General features: G+C 37.0%; 1 protein-coding gene across 1 annotated transcript in view; it reads left to right on the top strand.

The window, feature by feature from the left end:
• The window catches only part of arhgef9b (Cdc42 guanine nucleotide exchange factor (GEF) 9b), a 94,607-nt gene that overhangs the window by 31,577 nt on the left and 43,406 nt on the right, over window positions 1-19,624 (top strand). Inside the window, 5 exon segments of the mRNA XM_067390944.1 lie at window positions 9,301-9,480; window positions 9,754-9,843; window positions 11,441-11,641; window positions 12,223-12,402; window positions 16,828-17,060. Coding sequence (XP_067247045.1) covers window positions 9,301-9,480; window positions 9,754-9,843; window positions 11,441-11,641; window positions 12,223-12,402; window positions 16,828-17,060 — 884 coding nt within the window.

The following is a 19,624-nucleotide window of genomic DNA, read 5'->3' as shown; positions in this document are numbered from 1 at the left end:
TAGACCATTTTCGATACTTGTGAGGTTTGTTGCGCTTGCAATTTCACCTGGACCTATTTTGGGTGGCACCGGCACACCCGTGGCTACGCCACTGCTCTGATTATTTGCTTATAGCTAAGTACGGCTATACCACACTCAGATAGGCATTACTGTACAGTGCATGTTACTGGCCATTGTTTTAATCTACTCACATCAAATTAAAAATACATTTTTATAGATGTACTGGATAGCCTATTATTATATGAACATCGCAATGCCGAGTTTGCCTACAATGCCGTAGCGTTCTTCGCAGAGACTGCGCAGTGACTTGTGTTGACAGAGTTAGGTACTTTGGAGAAGAGAAAACAAAATAATATCACAGAGTTCATTCATGAAGTTGTATGAACAACACTCAGCATCCGTGTACATCTTAGCACATGCGCACTTTGGCCAGAGCAGTAATAATGCGATTAAGGTGCTTACATGCCAGTTTATTGCGATTAAAATTGGCATTCACCACCTAGTTTAATGTGATAATGGTTACTATGATTATGAACTTGCATTCATTTGATCAAAGTATTGTGTTTACATGAGGTAAATTTTAATCACAATATTGCCAAAATCCCATTATAAATCGCATTATGAGGGTGCATGTAAATGCACTCATTGATTATTATACAACAGGTCAACAAACAAAATGTGCATTTTAAACACAGTATTGTCGTTATCCCTATTTTGCAATGAAATAATAGTTCCAATGAAAGCAACAGCAGAATTGATTCGTGAACAATTCTGCACAGAACAGCAGAAAAATTCTGAACAACAGAATAATTATGCAGCTTTGAACAAATCGTAAGAATCAATCATTCAATGATTCATTCAAACATACAGTTAGGGTGCTTCTCAATTCTTATTTGTGCATCCTCGTTTCCTTTCCTTTTCTTTTCCTCAGCTCCACCCCCCATATGATGCGAGGGAAGGATGCAAAGAAATGTTATTTGTATATTGGAATGTTCTTGATCATTCAAGCATCACTTGAGGGATCTGCTCTTATGTTGTTGCCCTTTTGAAATATGTGAGATATATGATTTATTTTAACTGCAAAGGTAAAGCATAAATTAAAATTACTGTGACAGATATTAAGGGGGAGAATATTGTATACGTGTGTCAGGTTTCTCATCGAGAAATACTTCCACAAAGGATACACCTGTGTGTCCTCAGGAAGCTTCCTTGCTCTTCGTTCCTCGCCTCCTCACAGTGCAATTAGAGAATTGAGATGTCCTTCAAGATGGCTGAGTTTGATTGGTTTCTGGGTCACAAGCTGCAGGATGGAGGAGCGTGGAAGCATCAGTTTGAGTATTGAGAATCACCCTTAGTTGCTTCGTTACTGAATGAATGACTCGATGACTGTCTCATTAAAACAGTGACTTGCTGCCACCTACTGGTGGTTTTAGTTTAATATTTAAAAGTATTTCTTTGTTTTTACCATCATTGCATATTTCTCTAATAAACTTTTTTTTAACATTATTTATTTTATAAAGTTATTCATAAAGGTAAAAAATGCACTGGAAAATAAATTTAGGGGGGCCAATATTTTTTGGAAAATGTATGTCTACAGTCTAAGTGGAAGGTACGCAGAAGAATGGTAACTCTAAATGGTACGCCACAAAAATTTGGTAACCACTGGTATAGCGATATGTAGCACATCTCACACCAAAGTCACTTTCAAACCAACCAGCTTTTGTCACGTGGATTTGCCATTCTTGCAGATGACAAAACTTGAACCTTGTGTGCACATGGAAATCGAGTGGAATTGACTATGGATTTAATAAATAAATACCAGAAGGTGTCTCAATGTTACAAGATAGGCTATTATGTTAAGTTAATAAATTATCAGAAGATTTCTCTTTTTTATGAGATACTAAAGTATGAAAGTAGTGAAAAGAAAAGACTTAGGATGGTAGTCTTAGGAAAACTTAGGATACCTTCTGATAGGCCTATGAGGTATCCATCCATCCTAATAATACATGGGATCTTGTTCTTACACGTGGACGATTTTCAACTGCTTATTTCTTTTTTGTCTTCATTAATAAGTTAGTAATATTCTTAACTGTGTGCACATTGACTAACGGTGTGTGTTAGGCCTTATGTAATAGAGTCTGAATGTTTGTTAATGTTAATGACAGTGTTTCCATAGTGAGGTTGTATCATCACGCAGGCAGTATCTGGTTGGTTGAAGGCAGATGCGCGTCATTTGTGCTGTAGAATAAGCATTGTGAATAGTGACTCCTCGCGCTGATTTCCGCTGCTGTTTTGACGACAAAAGATGCCGATAAAGATGATGGTGAGGATGAGGCATATTTATGCGTGTACTGGCATGTAAGGCACAGAGAGAAACACAGAGGTGTATCTTAAAACCTAGCGAGCTGCCTAGCAACACAGCATTGAAGGACATTACAGGTGCGCGCAGCTGCTCAGCCCAAATGTACTGTCTAGGTAGGCAGCTCACTAGGGTTTGAGACGTACCCGGAGTGTCGTGTTTTTAACCTCTTACATACATATCTATTTAGGTGGATACATTTATAATTGTAGGCTACTGAACGCAGGTTTGACATCAGCATCGCAAATCTCGCAGCACTGCAGCATGACCTTGGACGTGCAAACGGTGGCGGTGTTCACTGTTATCGCCATTCTGCTGCTGGTTAACGTGATTCTCATATTCTTCATGGGTTCCAGCTAAAGGATCTTCAGCATGACTGACACACAGTCGTAAAGACACAAAGATCTGTGATTGTTTCTTGTGCTGGAAACATCTGAGCCAGTTTCAAGACTCCCCACCTGTGATTCTACTCTATACACCGGTGGATATGGTAAAATATATTTTACGTTACAATTTGAAGTGTGTGCGTGTGTGTTCTTCGCCCTAATTATTCAGTCCTATGGCATTATATAAGATGATGTGTATAATTATTCCACGACATTGTCAATGCATCATGACGTTCTATGAAAATAGAAGATATGTGTGTGTACTGTGTGAATGATTTATGAACATGAGTCTGGTAACGTTTGTTCAAAATGCTCTTGAATTAATATTCATGACCAATGCTCTGAAACCATAAAAGATCAAATGTCGTTTAATTATATTTGTACTAAATTCGTAATAATTGCAATCAGTTATTTCTTTAGATATTTATGAAACATTTTTTAATGATAAAATACTGTGCAGTCTTGTTTCAGGGGAGTTTAGACAATATGCATTTAGCTTATTTGGCCCAGAGTCCTCCCAAAATATAATGGGGCAAAATTACATTTAAAGGGTTATAATATAGGCTATGGCCAGATGCCATTCTATATTTAGAGAAAGGTACATTCTGAGAATCTGCTATCATGTTTGATCAGAGCTGTGATCACATGCCAGCACATGTGGTGACATATTTTGGCAAGTTGTGAAGTGTCAGTTTTTTACAGCATTACTGTGAAAAGCTTGACAGCAGCTAGGAACTGTTTTCTAGCCTGTGCTTTGGTTTATTTAGAGGCTAGATGGTTGATGGTTTACTGTCTTATGCTTCAAAAGGCACATCATATGTTTCAAATGTTGCAGATGTGTTTGTATGTGTAAAACTGTCTAGCAACTTTGATTGGCCCTCACTCTCAGGACACAAGTCTGTTACATAATATTATATTTCACTGTATAGTGACTGGCTCTTCAGTGAGGATGTTAGTATTTAGACAAATGGAATTCACATAGCAAATTTCTACCCATTAAAACAAATGTCCATGTTCCTCATACAGACATGGTAAGTTCCTTATTTTAATTCTAATTTGATTTTAATTAAATGCTTTTCCTATGTAAGTTCACTTTTGTCAGCTTTAGTATTATTTACAAGGAATATTTCTGCCTAAAATATAAGAAAGTCCCCACAAATCTGACAGTAAAAATAGCACATTGATGTGAAATGACAGAGGACGTGTTTCTTCATTCTTATTTTGAGTTCTGATCTTTGTGTTTTTATATGCGCTTGGTGCAACGTCAAATAGCATTCGTCTCAGCATAATGTATGCAGAAACATGAAGGGAACAGAGGTTGATTATGTAACAATAATTCTATTATATTCACTGGAATCCTGGGGCTCCGTAATGAGAGGCGACTTTGAATGTCTTAATATTATGATAATATATTGACATAGTTGTTCAGTATTTATAATGATATACATTCACAGAACAGTCTAAAATTGGTTACTAAATGTTTGAGAGGATATTTATTGGCATTAATCATCTGGATAATTATGTTTAATGTAATATGTAGCCTTCTCAAGTTTGAAGCAAATGGATCACACAAATTGCAGAGTGTGTGTCTGATCTTCTTGTAGTTATGTACTTGTGGAATGTACATCGGGTCTGGCATTTGATGTTTGCAGTCTTGGCCCAGAGAAGGGTTCGGGCATTTGTGACTGGAGTCTAAATGTGCTGTACCTGTGGCTGCTGTACGCAGCAGGGGAGTTCAGAGACAACCATTGACAAATGCACTGACAGCACTCATTTATGCATGCTCAGAGTGACACTGTCAGAGGATACATATACTGTACAAACAGCCAATCAAAAATCCTCCTGCTGTGTGCTTTACTGCTTATATTACAAGTTTGCTCAATTAAAGAAAGAAAGCTGAGCAATCAGTGTTAAATATATCAGATTTCATCTGTAGAGATCTTAAATATACTGTATCAGATTTCACCTGTAGTGGTCTATACAGATTGAGAAGGATGGATGGCTAGTTAGTTAATGTGCCAGTCTGAAAAGCAGCTTTTAAGAACTTTGATTTAATCACTACACTATACAAATTAAAAAAAGACTAGGAAATGGTTTGATGAGGTGGTGAGAATAGTAAGTCGATATGCGATACGATATTGCTTTAAGTGTGTAAAATCAATTTAAATTATATTTTAAAATTGAAAATTATATAACCAATATATATGTTTCACATTTTTTCTGGGAAAAGAAATAATCACTACAGCTTCTGAAAGTGACCAGAAGTTTTTTAGCATTATTTAAAAAGTAATATCACAAATCTGACATTGTAATTTTAACGTCAATGTAAACAAATAAACAAAAAAGCCAATATTTAAATACCAAAAATTCTTTGCCTGATAATATATAGTTATATCAACTTAAATCTTAACATCAAAAACATCCAGGTAAACAGAAACACCTGAAACTAATGATGGAAGATTAGTTATTTTTTGTTATTTTACTTTATCTTTGTTTTTTTTAAAAAAAATAAGAACTACAAACAATAGGACAAATACAATGACAAATTAAAAATATAGCTGCAAGCAGCAATTACGGGGCCAAGCACAAAAACGGCACAAGAAGCCAGCCAACGTGGCCGTGAGCATCAGACCAACAGCAGCAGTGAGCAATTAGAAAAAAAAGCTATTAGCATTTTTGTCAAGTTTGTTATAACTTTTGAGCACGAGGTGGCGCTGGTCCGAAACTTCTCAGGCTGCTTCAGGGCATTGTCCTGATGACCCATACCAAATTAATGAATTTTGGTCAAACCCATCAGAAGTTATAAGCAAAAATAGCCATTTTTCATATCTCCACTCCAGTAGGTGGCGCTGCGCCGAAACACTGTATGATGCCTCAGGTCATGCTTGTGATGACACGTACCAAGTTTGGTCTGAATATGTCAAAGCATTGTAGAGATACAGCTTCAAGAGTAATTTTTGCATCATCTCTCAAATTCTTTGCTCCGGTATACGAAAACGGTTTGACTTATCAACTTGAAATCCATAACTTTTTGTCGGCATGGTCTGAAGATGATACGGTTCAATTTTGGTGAAAATCGGAGCAAAGGTCTAGGAGGAGTTTGAAAAAGTAGGTTTTTAAAGAAAAACAATATGGCGGACAGGAAGTTTAGCTGACTATAGCAAATGTGATATCTATGTTCTCAGCATGACCCAAGGAATCTATTGAGACCAGTTTCATTACAATCGGTAGATATTATCAAAAGTTATTAGCATTTTTGTCAATTTTGTTATAACTTTTGACCACAAGGTGGTGCTGGTCCGAAACTTCTCAGGCTCCTTCAGGGCATTGTCCTGATGAACCATACCAAATTTATGAATTTTGGTCAAACCCATCAGAAGTTATAAGCAAAAACAGCCATTTTTCATATCTCCACTCCAGTAGGTGGCGCTGTGCTGAAACATTGTATGATGCCTCAGGTCATGCTTGTGATGACACATACCAAGTTTGGTCTGAATATGATAAAGCATTGCAGAGATACAGCTTCAAGAGTCATTTTTGCATCATGCCTCAAATTCGTTGCTCTGGTATACGAAAACGGTTTGACTTATCGACTTGAAATCCATAACTTTTTGTCAGCATGGTCTGAAGATGATACGGTTCGATTTTGGTGAAAATCGGAGCAACGGTCTAGGAGGAGTTCGAAAAAGTAGGTTTTTAAAGAAAAACAATATGGCGGACAGGAAGTTCAGCTGACTATGGAAAGTTTGATATCTATGTTCTCAGCATGACCCAAGGAATCTACTGAAAACAGTTTCATTACAATCGGTTAATATAGTCAAAAGTTATTAGCATTTTTGTAAATTTTGTTATAACTTTTGACCACAAGGTGGCGCTGGTCCTAAACTTGGTATGCTCCTTCAGGGCATTGCGCTGATGACCCATACCGAGTTTCATAACGATACGCTAATGCGTTCGTAAAATACAGCATTTTAGCACCAAATTTAAAATGGCCGACGGCCAAAATGTCCAATATGGGAACTCTTACAGACTCGGCATGATTCCCCGAATCCAACGAGACCAAATTCATGATTTTTGGCCAAACCCATCAGAAGTTATAAGTAAAAATAGCCATTTTTCATATCTCCGCACCACTAGGTGGCGCTGCGCCGAAACGCTGCATGTTGCCTCAGGTCATGCTTGTGATGACAGTTACCAAGTTTGGTCTGAATACGATAAAGCGTTGCGGAGATACAGCCTTATGTCTATTTTCGCAAGCACTACGTACAATTCGTTTGCGTGTTTTTCGAAAACGGTTTGAGAAATCAACTTGAATTCCATAACATTTTGTCGGCATGGTCTGAAGATGATCTGGTTCAATTTTCGTGAAAATTGGAGTAACGGCCTAGGAGGAGTTCGAAAAAGTACGTTTTTCAGAAAATTCAAAATGGCGGAAAAATTTTCATGACGGAAAATGACGTCATATGGTGCAATCGATTCGTCTTGACCCAAGGAATCAGAGGAAAAAAGAATTTTGTTTCTAGCCCTTATGGTTCAAAAGTTATTAACATAAACATAAGTGCAACTTTGGACAGCTGATGGCGCTAGAGGGATTGAGTTAGAGACTCCAAATTTGCTGTGGACAAAGGTCAGACTGTCCTCTAACTGTGTGCCAAATTTCACAACTTTCCCGCAAGCGGTTCTATGGGCTGCCATAGACTTCAAGAGCGGAAGAAGAAGCGGAAGAATAATAATAAGCGTACGGAACGCCAACAATAACAATAGGTGCCTAAGCACCTTCGGTGCTTGGCCCCTAATAACATGCAAGTAACAAACAATACATAAAAAAATGATCAAATGTAAATCTAAAACACTGCATAGTCTTCACATGAATTAAATACACATTGATTCATAACAAAGCTACAAAAGTTATCCAGTTCAGTCAAGAGCAGTGAGTGACTTTCTCTTTATCTTTTGTTGTTTGACAGACAGCAGCAGGTTTACTGTATTAGGCTGCTGTCTCTTTAAGACCTATTGCACGTCCAAGGATCCTACTGAAATGCATCCGATTTCTTTCCCAACTCATAACGTTTACTTAAGACATACCGACTGTGTTTACATGAATACTCACCAAGACAGACATTTTGACATAACAGTGTGTGTATTTGATGATTCGAATGCAATAAGGCAGGAAAGAGAACTGAAGGGATTGCACTCTGTAGCAAGGAGTTGTTTCCCGCAACTTATTGTGGTTAATATGTCTTTTTAACATCAAGCAAGCCACGTACAGTAAGTAAAGGTCGTAAGCTTAAGTAAACTTAAATGCTGGACCAGAATTGAGAACAACTGGGTGATTGACCTTTTTGGAAATACTTTCATTTGTCATAGACATGTACCGATATTCAGTAATATGATACATCACAATAATGAATTTGCATGATATTGTTATCGTGGGCACTTCAGAATAATGTTTATAATTCTTTATTATGAATTTATAAAACATTTTAAGAATACTTTCCCCATCAAACCCTATAAAATGCACAACACCGCTGTATGCTGCGTCAAAGGGACACACGCACTCAGATGTAAACATGGCCAATGTGCATGAGAAGCACATGGCGGAACGGGGAAGGAGATGCGCTGAATGAAAGTGCACGTTCACTCTCTGACAGCAGATGGTGCTAATGGAACAGCAGAAATGCAGTGAACAAAGCAGCTGCGCTAGTGAACAGTTTTTAATATGCTTCAAACACCAAATACGTATTAAAGACTTAATATGCTATATATTTTTTAAACTTAAACATTTTTATATTTTAATCTGGACTGCAACATGGCCTATAATGATTGAAAATTTTCTGATTATTTGTTATTGTTCAGTGACACTAAGTGACATAAGTTTTCATTAATTAACATGTTAATTCATTATTACCAAACTGACAATGAAAAATACTTATAAAGCATTTATTAAGTTAATAACATTACTAAATCAAAGGTTGTTATTATTATTTAATGGACCTGAGCTAAAACTAACAATGATCAGTTGTATTTTTTAACTAATGTCAACAAAAATAATAGGCTACCTTCTGTAACAAATGTAGCTATTGTTAATTCTTAATCTTAGTTAATGTATTAACTTTAACATTATTGTGAAGTATTACCTGTTGTTTTTTATAATTCTTTTCCACTTTCATCTCTTTGAAACATTTTACTTTATATTGTTTGTATTGCGTTATTATATTTAAATGTTCAGAGTTGTTTTTGTTAGTTTTGCAACTTATTTAAATACCGTGATAATACCGTATACCATGATAAAAGCTTCAGCAATTATCGCAACATTTGATTCTGTCACATGCCTAGTCATAGATTAATGTGCAGACACAATTGTGATGCATTCAAAACATTGGGCTGTGTTTGTTAGAGCATACTGAACAGCCCAACATAGCAACACTGGCCCCCCGGTGGCATGAATTTGAGACAGGACTACCTGTTTTCTGATGAATGGCATACAGGGGAGTGTGTTTCGAAACAATCATGTGTGTGCATCATTGTCATCAGCATCATTGTATTTTTCTACAGTTGATCAGCGGAGGTTCAGTGGTCAGCGCAGAGGCAGTATGGGATCACGTAACCATGGCCGAGAGGGAGTTGGCGTTTAAGGCGGGAGATGTCATCAAAGTCCTGGATGCCTCCAATAAAGACTGGTGGTGGGGTCAAATCGATGACGAGGAGGGCTGGTTCCCCGCCAGCTTTGTGAGGGTAGGTTTCAGCCACATCTTGGATTAACTCTCTCATCTCATCTTATAAGGTCATTGATCTTATTATTTAATTGTGATGCAGCTCAAGGTCTCAAGTGAAGAAATGAGGTCTTGGGACACTGATCCCGATTAGATGCGTCTGTCTGGACTTTGAAAAGAATGCAGTCAGTGTTGAATCAGTGTTGCCAAGCCACTTCCATCTGACTGTTCCATTTCTATTCTTCCACAACAAGAGTAAATTAAAACAAAGTGTATTTTTTTATTCTTTCCAAAGGTTGATCCCCACCCTCCTCAACCTTACACAAAACCAGTTTTCTATATCAACCCTATAGCAACTCCAAGGTTCCATAACACAACAGCAAAGGTGCGTTCCCAGCTCCTCAAATCTCATCAACTGCTGCTGATTTTGTCAACACAGCCGTCTCTCATAAAGCATTTTAACTAGCCATCCAACTGAAATCACGCTCCTAGTGTGCTTCATAGCTTTTCAAGTAGATTTAGAACATAAGCATCCTTTCTCCATTACATGTGCTGCTTTGGATGCGTTTTATAGTATCCTCCAAATCACAGGCCTCATGTTAAAATAAATGTTAGTTATAGTAAGCTGCTTTGCATTCAGAAGCATCTTCTCTTTTTGGCCAAGAAGCATCCCATTTTATGTTTGCATCTTTTTTTAGCGCAATACGTTTGTACGATTTAAAATACTCAAATAATTCCAATGGATTTTCATAGGCATTGGTACATATAAAGTTATAGACACTCAAGCAAATGTTCCTGATGGGAATGGGTTTCTTAGCCATTAGTAGGCCATGCAAGGGTGACTTGTGAAATGGAGAGTTACTAAGACAACTATTATGCCCTCACATGACCCTGTCGTCTTTCTTAAGCAGTGCTGGAGTTAGGACAAGACCCTCTGAAACCCAGACCAAAACAAGACCCCTCAAGTCCCAGACACACACACACCAACATTTCTTTGGCATTCATTTAAAACAATTAAGTTTTAATCTTATTTTCTGTTTACAAAAATCTTTTTTCATTGTCAAATGTTTTATTTTAAATGTTTATTTTTTTGTTAATTTACACAAAGAACATGTTTTCTTAATTAACATAAAATAAAAGCAGTAAAATATAAAATAAAATAAAAACATCCAGTGTTTGCTATAGTGTGTTACAAGTGATGCACGATCATCAGATTACTCCTTTGAACTAATAAAGTACCACACTACGTTTTGAATTTACTCCATAATACCAGTTTTATATACCATTTATAATACCATTTGTTTTTTTTTTCTATTTATTGAGTGTATTTTAAAAACAAAATTGAAAACCTCACCATACTTTCCATAACATTCTAGGCCTTCTCAGAGCATGTGAAACTACAAAATATACTGGTGTTGACCCATCATGGAAACAATCCAGAGGACATAATATAATAATCAAAAGTGTGATTCATTGTTTCCCAGGATTGTGATTCCTATGTAAAAAGCGATTTATGCCACCATTAGATTTCTGAGCCCCATTAAAACATAAAAAGTCTATGTTAACTGCATATATGCCATTTCAGAAACAGTTTTTGTGACACCTTGCAACACAATACGGTCTTGTCTGAAACCATAATCTGAGACCCAGACCAAAGGCACATATTTGGTCTTATTACCAAGGCCATGACAGCAAGACTCCAAGTCATCATACATTTGGATTAAGAAGTGCCCAGTCGAAATGGTTAAAGAGCAACCATTTTCAGTGGAACTCTGCAGAGAAATTAATTTGTAGTTTTGTAACCATTGTACTATGGAACCTTTAATTGCCCAAGCTTCTCAGTCCAAACAACTGTCTGTCAGTCAGCAAATCCTATCTTTATCCCAGTGAGAATTAGGGGTCAAACCTGTTCTCCTTTGCAAAACTCACAGTTTGGAGATACTGTATAATGTATAACTATGCCTTTGTTTCTTTCCTGCCAGCTATGGGTTAACCAGGAAAATGCAGCCACAGAATCAACTGAGGGTGCCAGTGAGGTGCAGAATGGACACACTGACCCGAGCAATGGCTGTCTGTGCATTGGCCAACCACTTCAGAACCGAGATCAGATGAGGGCCAACGTTATCAATGAGATCATGAGCACTGAGCGTCACTATATCAAACACCTGAAGGACATATGTGAGGTACTGCTGCCATTATCAGATGACTATGACCATTGGCCTCTTGGTCATGGAGAGATTAAAGAGATAGTTCACCCAAAAATGAAAGTTGCCCTCATTTATTCACCTTCATTATGTTTTTTTTTATGTCTTCATTTTATTTTATTAATCTTCGAAACATAAATTAAGATGTTTTAATGAAACCTGAGACATTTCAGTCCCTTCACTGAAGTTTATTCCACCAAAATATTGATGCTTCAAAACATTCTTTGTAACATTGTAAAAACATTCCATAGGAGTCAAACATAATCGCTTTATAAACAGTGATTTTCTTTTGCTGTGTCTTTATGAACTTACTTTATGGAGGTTACAGGTTTAGTGGAATTGACTTTCAGTGGAGGGACAGAATTTTCTTTGTTAATCAAAGATTGGAATAAGAATTATTCATGTAGATGATTCTGTCTTTTGACACGTTTGCAGTCATGCAGTGCACATTGTCCAAAGAATGAGTTTCCTAACACTTTTGCTGTTGTTCTGTGGTGTACATCACTTGATTTACTCATCTGGGGCTTACAGAATGCTAAACTGAAGGTGTTTCTCTCTAGGGCTACTTGAGGCAGTGCAGAAAGAGGATTGACATGTTCAATGATGACCAACTGAAAGTGATTTTTGGAAACATTGAGGATATCTACAGATTTCAAATGGGATTTGTGCGAGACTTGGAGAAACAGTACAACATTGAGGAACCCCATCTTAGTGAAATTGGACCGTGTTTTCTGGAACATGTAAGTAAATTGCCTTGAGACTTATTATTAACATCATCTACCTCTTATTTCAAATTATAGCCATTTTTATTTTTTTAAGTACCTACAAGCTCCTTCATAATAAATCTAGAAAATTTCAAGCATGTGTATAATGGTTGGGTATTGACATGTATCAGGGAACCATTCTCAGGGAATCGGGTTATATAAATAACCCTAAGATGTTCCCTTTCGAGGGAACATCGATGCCACGTCATGGTGTTGATGCCGTGGGAATGACAATACCCACGTTGCCATACTGATAGGATGCCTGCAAATAGGCTGTGGAAAGTTGCACAAGCACTGAAGTACAGGAAGCACTCACCCCGAAAGGACCTGAGACCCTGGGGCTTAGTTCTCATCCACACTATAAAACCTGATGAATGTGCGCGGAGAGGACCAGCCTGCCGCAGCACAAACATACCTCAAAGATGCACCTCTTGCTAGTGCCTAGAGGCAGCAACACTTCGGATAGAATGGGCCCTGACTCCTAGAGGCGAAGCCACCCCGCATGCCTCTTAGGCCAGATTGACCACACTTGAAACCCAATGAGATATCATCTGTTTTGAGGCAGCGGAACCTTGCGCCCTCCAAAGCAGACAAGAAGTTGATCAGATTTACACAAATAGCCTGAGCGGTGGATGTAAATATTAAGAGCCCTGATTGGACATAACTTGTTCAGCCTCTCTTGCTCCTGAATTTCAAATGGTGGAGGAGAGAAGTCCTGAAGAACAACAGAATGAAATGCGAAAAAAGCACCTTAGGGACGTAATCTGGCTTAGAGGGTCTCCTACCCTTTCGAGAGAGGCAATAGCAATACGAAAATCCTCAGAGTCAGAGGCTTCACAAAGGGAGCAGCAGACAACCCTTCAAGTACCACAGAAAGATCCCAAGATGGAACTTCCGGTCTGCAGTTCAGCCTCAACCATCTGACATTGTGCATAAAACAGGACACCAATGCTTACCCACTGACATTCCCTTAATCTGATTGTGGCAAGCCTAAATAGTGGCCACATAAACCTTAAATATAAAAATATTTTTAATATTTCTTAATTAGCCTATGTATTGTTATTTTCTTCTTGTAATAAAAAAAAAATAGAAATGTGAATTTTATAGGCTACAAATAATACATTTTTGGGTATTAAGAGTGATAGCATATTTTCCTAATAGGCTACATAAATGTCGGCTTTGCATGTTTTAGTTTTATCATCAGTGAAAATAGGCTAGTGGATAATGCTACACATGGCGCAACTGTGCTTTAAGAGACCCGAGTTCGAGACCTGGCTTGAGATAGCCTTCTCAAGCCAACATAGTTCCTTTAAAATGTACATTTATTGATCTGAAAATGGTCTTTGTTATTAATTTTCTGTCATTTTTATTAGTATTAGGCTGTGTTTATTTTTAATTGATACTTAATGATAACAACATTGTAAATATTTGCTCTTAACCAATGTTGGGTGACAGTCTTTGTTTAACAGTTCTTGATGCTTAAGAAACAGCAGATTGGTCAAGTGTTTGGTTTTGTGAATCACTCATGAAACTAAGATGACTGACAATGATAACCAATGGATAAATGATAAAGCAACAAAAGAAAGACAACAAATTTCAAAACAGATCCGTACGCCATCAAACAAATCAGTGTTGGCTGAATGTTTATTACAGCTTTAAAAAGATGTGAAACATTTTTGTTGACTAAATGACTAAAACATTTGAAATAATAATAATATACTAACTAGGCTAAATAGTATTGCTTTATTTTCAAGGTACAATCTCGGGACAGTAGCCTATTTATTTATTACATGTTTTTATTCCCTGTGAGATTTTATGTAAAATGAGGATTACAGAATCTTATTTTTGCAATGTCTTACATTTGTATTGCCAAATAAGTTGCTGTGTTTAATTAAAAGAGTGCAAAATGAAAATAGTAGGCAACAAGCAACAAGTTAAGAACAGTTTTTCTTTTCGTCTCTCTCGCCAACACGCTGGATCTCTTTCAGCAACTTTCTTTGTTTCCCTCGCTGACGCTCAATTTACACCTTTAGCTAGTATTGTCCTGCACCCCCACCATGAAGCTACTAAACTGTCCTATCCCCACCCCCAGATCTGAGCAGTATTAGGCTGACTATAAACAAGAGAAGTCGCAAAAGAACAATTCAGACTTCAATATTCTATTAGCCTAGTATTTTAAAGTGTATGGATATGAAGGAATTAGCCTAAATCATTTACATGTCATTTTATTTTTGTCAAAAAAGTTTATTATTGTTAAATATTTCATTATTCAATGATTGAAGAATACAAACAGAATCAGATTAATTTCTTGATCAGATTTACTCCATTTTTCTATGCCAGCTATTCCTAAGTAAAACGAAATGGTACAGACCCACTCATGTTCTTTATCACCCTAGGCTGCAGACACTTCACACACTCACCATGAACATTTTCAACCCGATAATTAACCTAAATTTTACAGGGATTTACTGGGCTCCTTCCAATGGGTTTTTTTTTTTTTTTTTTTTTTACAGAAATGGTGTTCGTTATAAAAATGTAAATTCAGTCTGCTGGATAATATTTGTTGCTTGGCATAAAATGGAAATTCATGATAATTTTATAGCCTATAAATGTAAGAACAGAAACTGAAGTTCTCTTTTCCAGCAGTAACATGCAGCGCGTCTACACACACGAGAGAGGAGCGTTAGTAAAACTGCAATAATAAAAATAATCAGCTCATTGCACGTAATTTGTTGCAGAAATTTCTGGCACTGACTGTGAGATATGATGGTCTTGTGGTGTATTTTTTTATGTTTATAAATTGCCATGTTCAATTCTTGATCAAAGATTGCTCTACATTTTGTGGAAAACAGCTAATAACAGTTTGTTTAATAGGGAAAACCCAATATAACACAATATAAAATAATTATTTATAATAAAACTTAACTGAAATACAAACACCGATCTCTCTATTTAAACCTGCAATAATTAATAAGTCTAACTGTCCCAGGACTTTATGTAGGCCCGTGCTGAAAATGTTTAGGCCAATTTATGGAGACCCGCGCTGACATGCAGGGGGAAAAAAAATAAACTTGCATGTTTTATTCATCATTTGAAACATGAGGACATTTTATTGGGATATTTCATCTCTGCATTTTAATTCCACTTTAGTTAAATTGTGGCTACCTTTTAGTCTATTTTTTTGTTTTTTGTTTCTTCGTTTTTGAAATCATTAGAACAAATTAATAGCCTAGCGATGTTCTTACATATTTAGTAGGCTACAAAGAAACATTTCAATAAAAAAGTGATCAACAGGTTCTTATTTAATTTACAAAGGAATGATTTAATAAAAAGTGATCAACAATTTCTTAATTAATTTACAAATAAATGGTTTAATAAACAAATATGATCAACAATTTTATAATTCAGACACTTTATTTTTCTGCATGTTATGTGCAGTGCTCTCTGTTGTACGGGAATAAATGTTTCATTGTGCATGCCTGACCTGTTAAAATACATCAGTGAATTATTAAATGTAGTTTCAAGCTTTTTGCCTGCCACCACTATAATATTTCACTGTAACAGTAGTCAAGTAGCTGGAACATTAAGCACTTACATGAAAAATAATTAGCCAAGATTAAATGTTATATTATTATTATTATTATTATTATTATTACTAGTAATTTATTTTGTTATTTTAATATTCATTTAAAAGTACAAATGTCACAGCTGCCTTATGCAATGTTGCAAACCGTCCCTTTGCACCACCTGGTGGTGATTTTGCGACAAGTGTCACGTGTCACTGGGTTGCATTTAACGCTGTTTCCTTGCTACCTACCTTTGACTACCTACCTACTTTGATCGCTACTATGGTATGTTCCATCAACATTTGGAATATATTTTGGTATATGAAAGTTGAAACAAAATGTTCACTTTTTAAAAAATATATCTTAACAAACGCCACTGTTTACAACATTTACCATATATTTAAAATAGATTTTGGCCAATTTTTTTTTTGTATGGGTCTCTAGACAGTTGATGTGCCAAGATGAGGGGCCGCCCCAAAGACCCTGAGCTAGAGAGGGACCCAAGGTGAGGGACCTCCAGATAGAAAGGGCACAAAGTGCTCGGCGAGAGATCCTTGCCATATACATAGGTTTTAATAAGGGATGAAACCCTTTGCTTTTGAGCCAGGCAGCAAGATCAGGCCATCCAGCAGAAACGTTTTTTTTTTTTTCTGATCCCAGAAAGTTTGAGCCACAGATGCGTCTCTGTAACCACCAAAGTGGCCATTGAATTGCCAATGGCATTGTGTCAACATTGCATCAACACCATGACGCTGCGTCAATGTTTCCTCGAAAGGAAATCTTAAAACAGTTTAATTTGATTCAGTTCTGACCTTAACGACTGTTTGCTGTACAGCAAGATGGTTTCTGGATCTATTCAGAGTATTGCAACAACCATCTTGATGCCTGCATGGAGCTCTCCAAGCTGATGAAGGATGGGCGCTATCAGCACTTTTTTGAAGCCTGTCGCCTCCTCCAGCAGATGATCGACATCGCCATTGATGGCTTCCTCCTCACCCCTGTGCAGAAGATCTGCAAGTACCCACTACAACTTGCAGAGTTACTCAAGTACACAGCACAGGAACATAGGTAAGACACAACTCATGCAAAAACCACTGCCTAGAGACCCAAGGCTAAATTAAATAAAGGCTATATTAAAAAAAAGAAAATAAATACAATTGGACACAATGTGCACAATGGGACCTGCCCACCCCCCATTTTTACCAATTTTCAATAGTGATCAGAGTACGCCTAGAACGCCACACTAAAGGGCTTTAAACTGAGGCCCGAAACCGGCCCTTACTCGAGATCGTTTGATCCGACCCGAACCCAACCGGTACTGTTATAGTTTATCCCAAAGCCGACCTGTAGAGATGTATTCTAGCTATTAAAAGCCAAGACCGCTCTGTAAGACTTAAACAGCATGTAACCACTGAGCTATTTATTTGGTTGAAATGACAAGATCATATCGTACGACGTTTAAACACACAGAAACATTAAGTAGTAGAAGAGACTATTTGACATGCTATCGTGGTTCATTTCATTCATGTGGTTTGCACTCAGTCATGTATCATATCTTACAATGCTTTAAACATTTAAATAATACAAAAAATTTGTAAGACAGTGTTGTCTATTCATGAACATCACTAGTGGCGGAACTAGAGTTTCATACATGGGGTGGCTAGGGGGTGACCAAGGATACTTCAGGGGGTCCAGAGGCCATGAAAGAAAATTAAGGCCAGTTTCATTAACAGTTTGCACCAGCGCAAACCTTCTTTTGGCATTAAAAAACTACTGTCAGGATTAAGTAAAGGCACACAGTGAGAAATTAGTGATGAAAAGGCATGGATACAGTTATTTTTGCCAGTGACCTTATTTCATATGCATTTGTAAGATTTTCATTTTCAGACACAAAATTTATGGGAGGATAGTATTTAAAATGAATCATGCAGTAAGGTTTGCAGTAGTCAATTTATTATTTAACGCTGAAAAAATGCCTTAACCCATTTAGTGCTTGACATGGCTCCAATAGTAGCTGCTAGAGAATGTGGTAGAGAGGAGAGAACTTTCTCCACTCGAGTTAATTTATTTGGAATACCAGAGGAAGATGCTACCTGAAAATATTGATTATCAAGCCACCTATGCTAAATTTCTCTGTTCTTGGTAATTTGCGTTGGTCATTATGGAAATGAGCTGGTCATTATGGAAATTTGCACATTGTCAGAAGATCGCCTCCTGAACTTTCCACTCCCATCTGCGCTTTTATGGGATTGCACTCTCATGCTAATTTGCCCTGTTTAGTAAAATCTGGCCTTTAGTGTCTAACCCTAACCTCGTATTAAAAAAGCATGAATGAATCATATGATTGCTGATTAGGTAGAAATGATAACCATGAGTTCTTCAATGTGGCAGATAGTGTGGTCCAAAAGGTTTATTTCACATTACCCTGCATTAGCTAAACATTCCTATACTGTAACTGACGACTACACTGTGTATAACTAGCATAGATATAAACATAATATGTTAGAATAAATTTGGAACTCTTATTTTTCTTATCTGATTAACTGTCTGTTATTGGAGCAAAAGTTCTAACTTAAACTTACACAGTGACTTTCTTAAAAGCTGTTCAGGAAAGCTAAACCCCATGGTAAACCTTATACCAGGGGGTGTCCAACCCTGTACCTGGAGGGCTACCGTCCTGCAGATTTCAGTTCCAACCCTGCTCCAACACACCTGTCTTTAATTATCAAGCAGCCCTGAACAACATGATTAGCTGGTTCAGGTGTATTTGATTCAGGTTGGTGCTTAAATCTGCATGGAGGTAGCCCTCCAGGACCAGGGTTGGACACACCTGCCTTATACTTACTTCAAATATAGGCTATGCAAGAAGCAACATGCCGCTCACCAGATTCTCAAGTTCAAGTTCCAAAACAGTGAATCCAATCACCATACAGGCAAAAACTTCACTATAAGAATGAAGAAATGTGGATGATCTAAATTATTATATCTCCCTATATGAAACAGACTTTATTAAATCCCGAGAAAGACTAAAGCTCAGCCCTTTTCTGGAAAGGGGGCCAGGAGCAGCAGCTCATTTGCATTTAAAGGGACACGCACAAAAGTGGTGTTTTTGCTCACACCCAAAAAGAAGCAAATTTGACAAGGTATAATAAATGATCTGTGGGGTATTTTGAGCTGAAACTTCAGACACATTCTGGGGACACCAGAGACTTTCATCTTGTGAAAAGGGGCATAATACGTAGGTCCTCTTTAAAAAGACCATAGAGGTGTTGCTCCTGTAAATTAAGTACTTCAATCATCTAGCTGGCAATAGCACACATACACCATGTGCAGAATTATAAGGTAAATAGATTTTCTGATCATTTTTTTTTTTTTTTCATACACATTTTACCAATTCCAAACCACATCAATCTAAATAATTACTATTAATTTTGTATTTAATCATTTATAAGTAATATATATGTTTATGAAGGCTGGGAATGAAAAACGCCTCAAATTCAGGTGTGCATAATTATTAGGCATGTTTTCTTTTACAGACAAAATGAGCCAAGAAAAGAGATTTAACTCAGACAAAAATTATGAAATTCTCATGAGACAGATGCAATACTAGCCTGGATACCAGCCGAACTTAG

This window comes from Chanodichthys erythropterus, chromosome 1, assembly GCF_024489055.1.
Source record: "Chanodichthys erythropterus isolate Z2021 chromosome 1, ASM2448905v1, whole genome shotgun sequence".
Classification (NCBI taxonomy): Eukaryota; Metazoa; Chordata; class Actinopteri; order Cypriniformes; family Xenocyprididae; genus Chanodichthys; species Chanodichthys erythropterus.
Note: the sequence above shows the minus strand (reverse complement) of the source record. Positions and strands in the feature narration are given on the sequence as shown.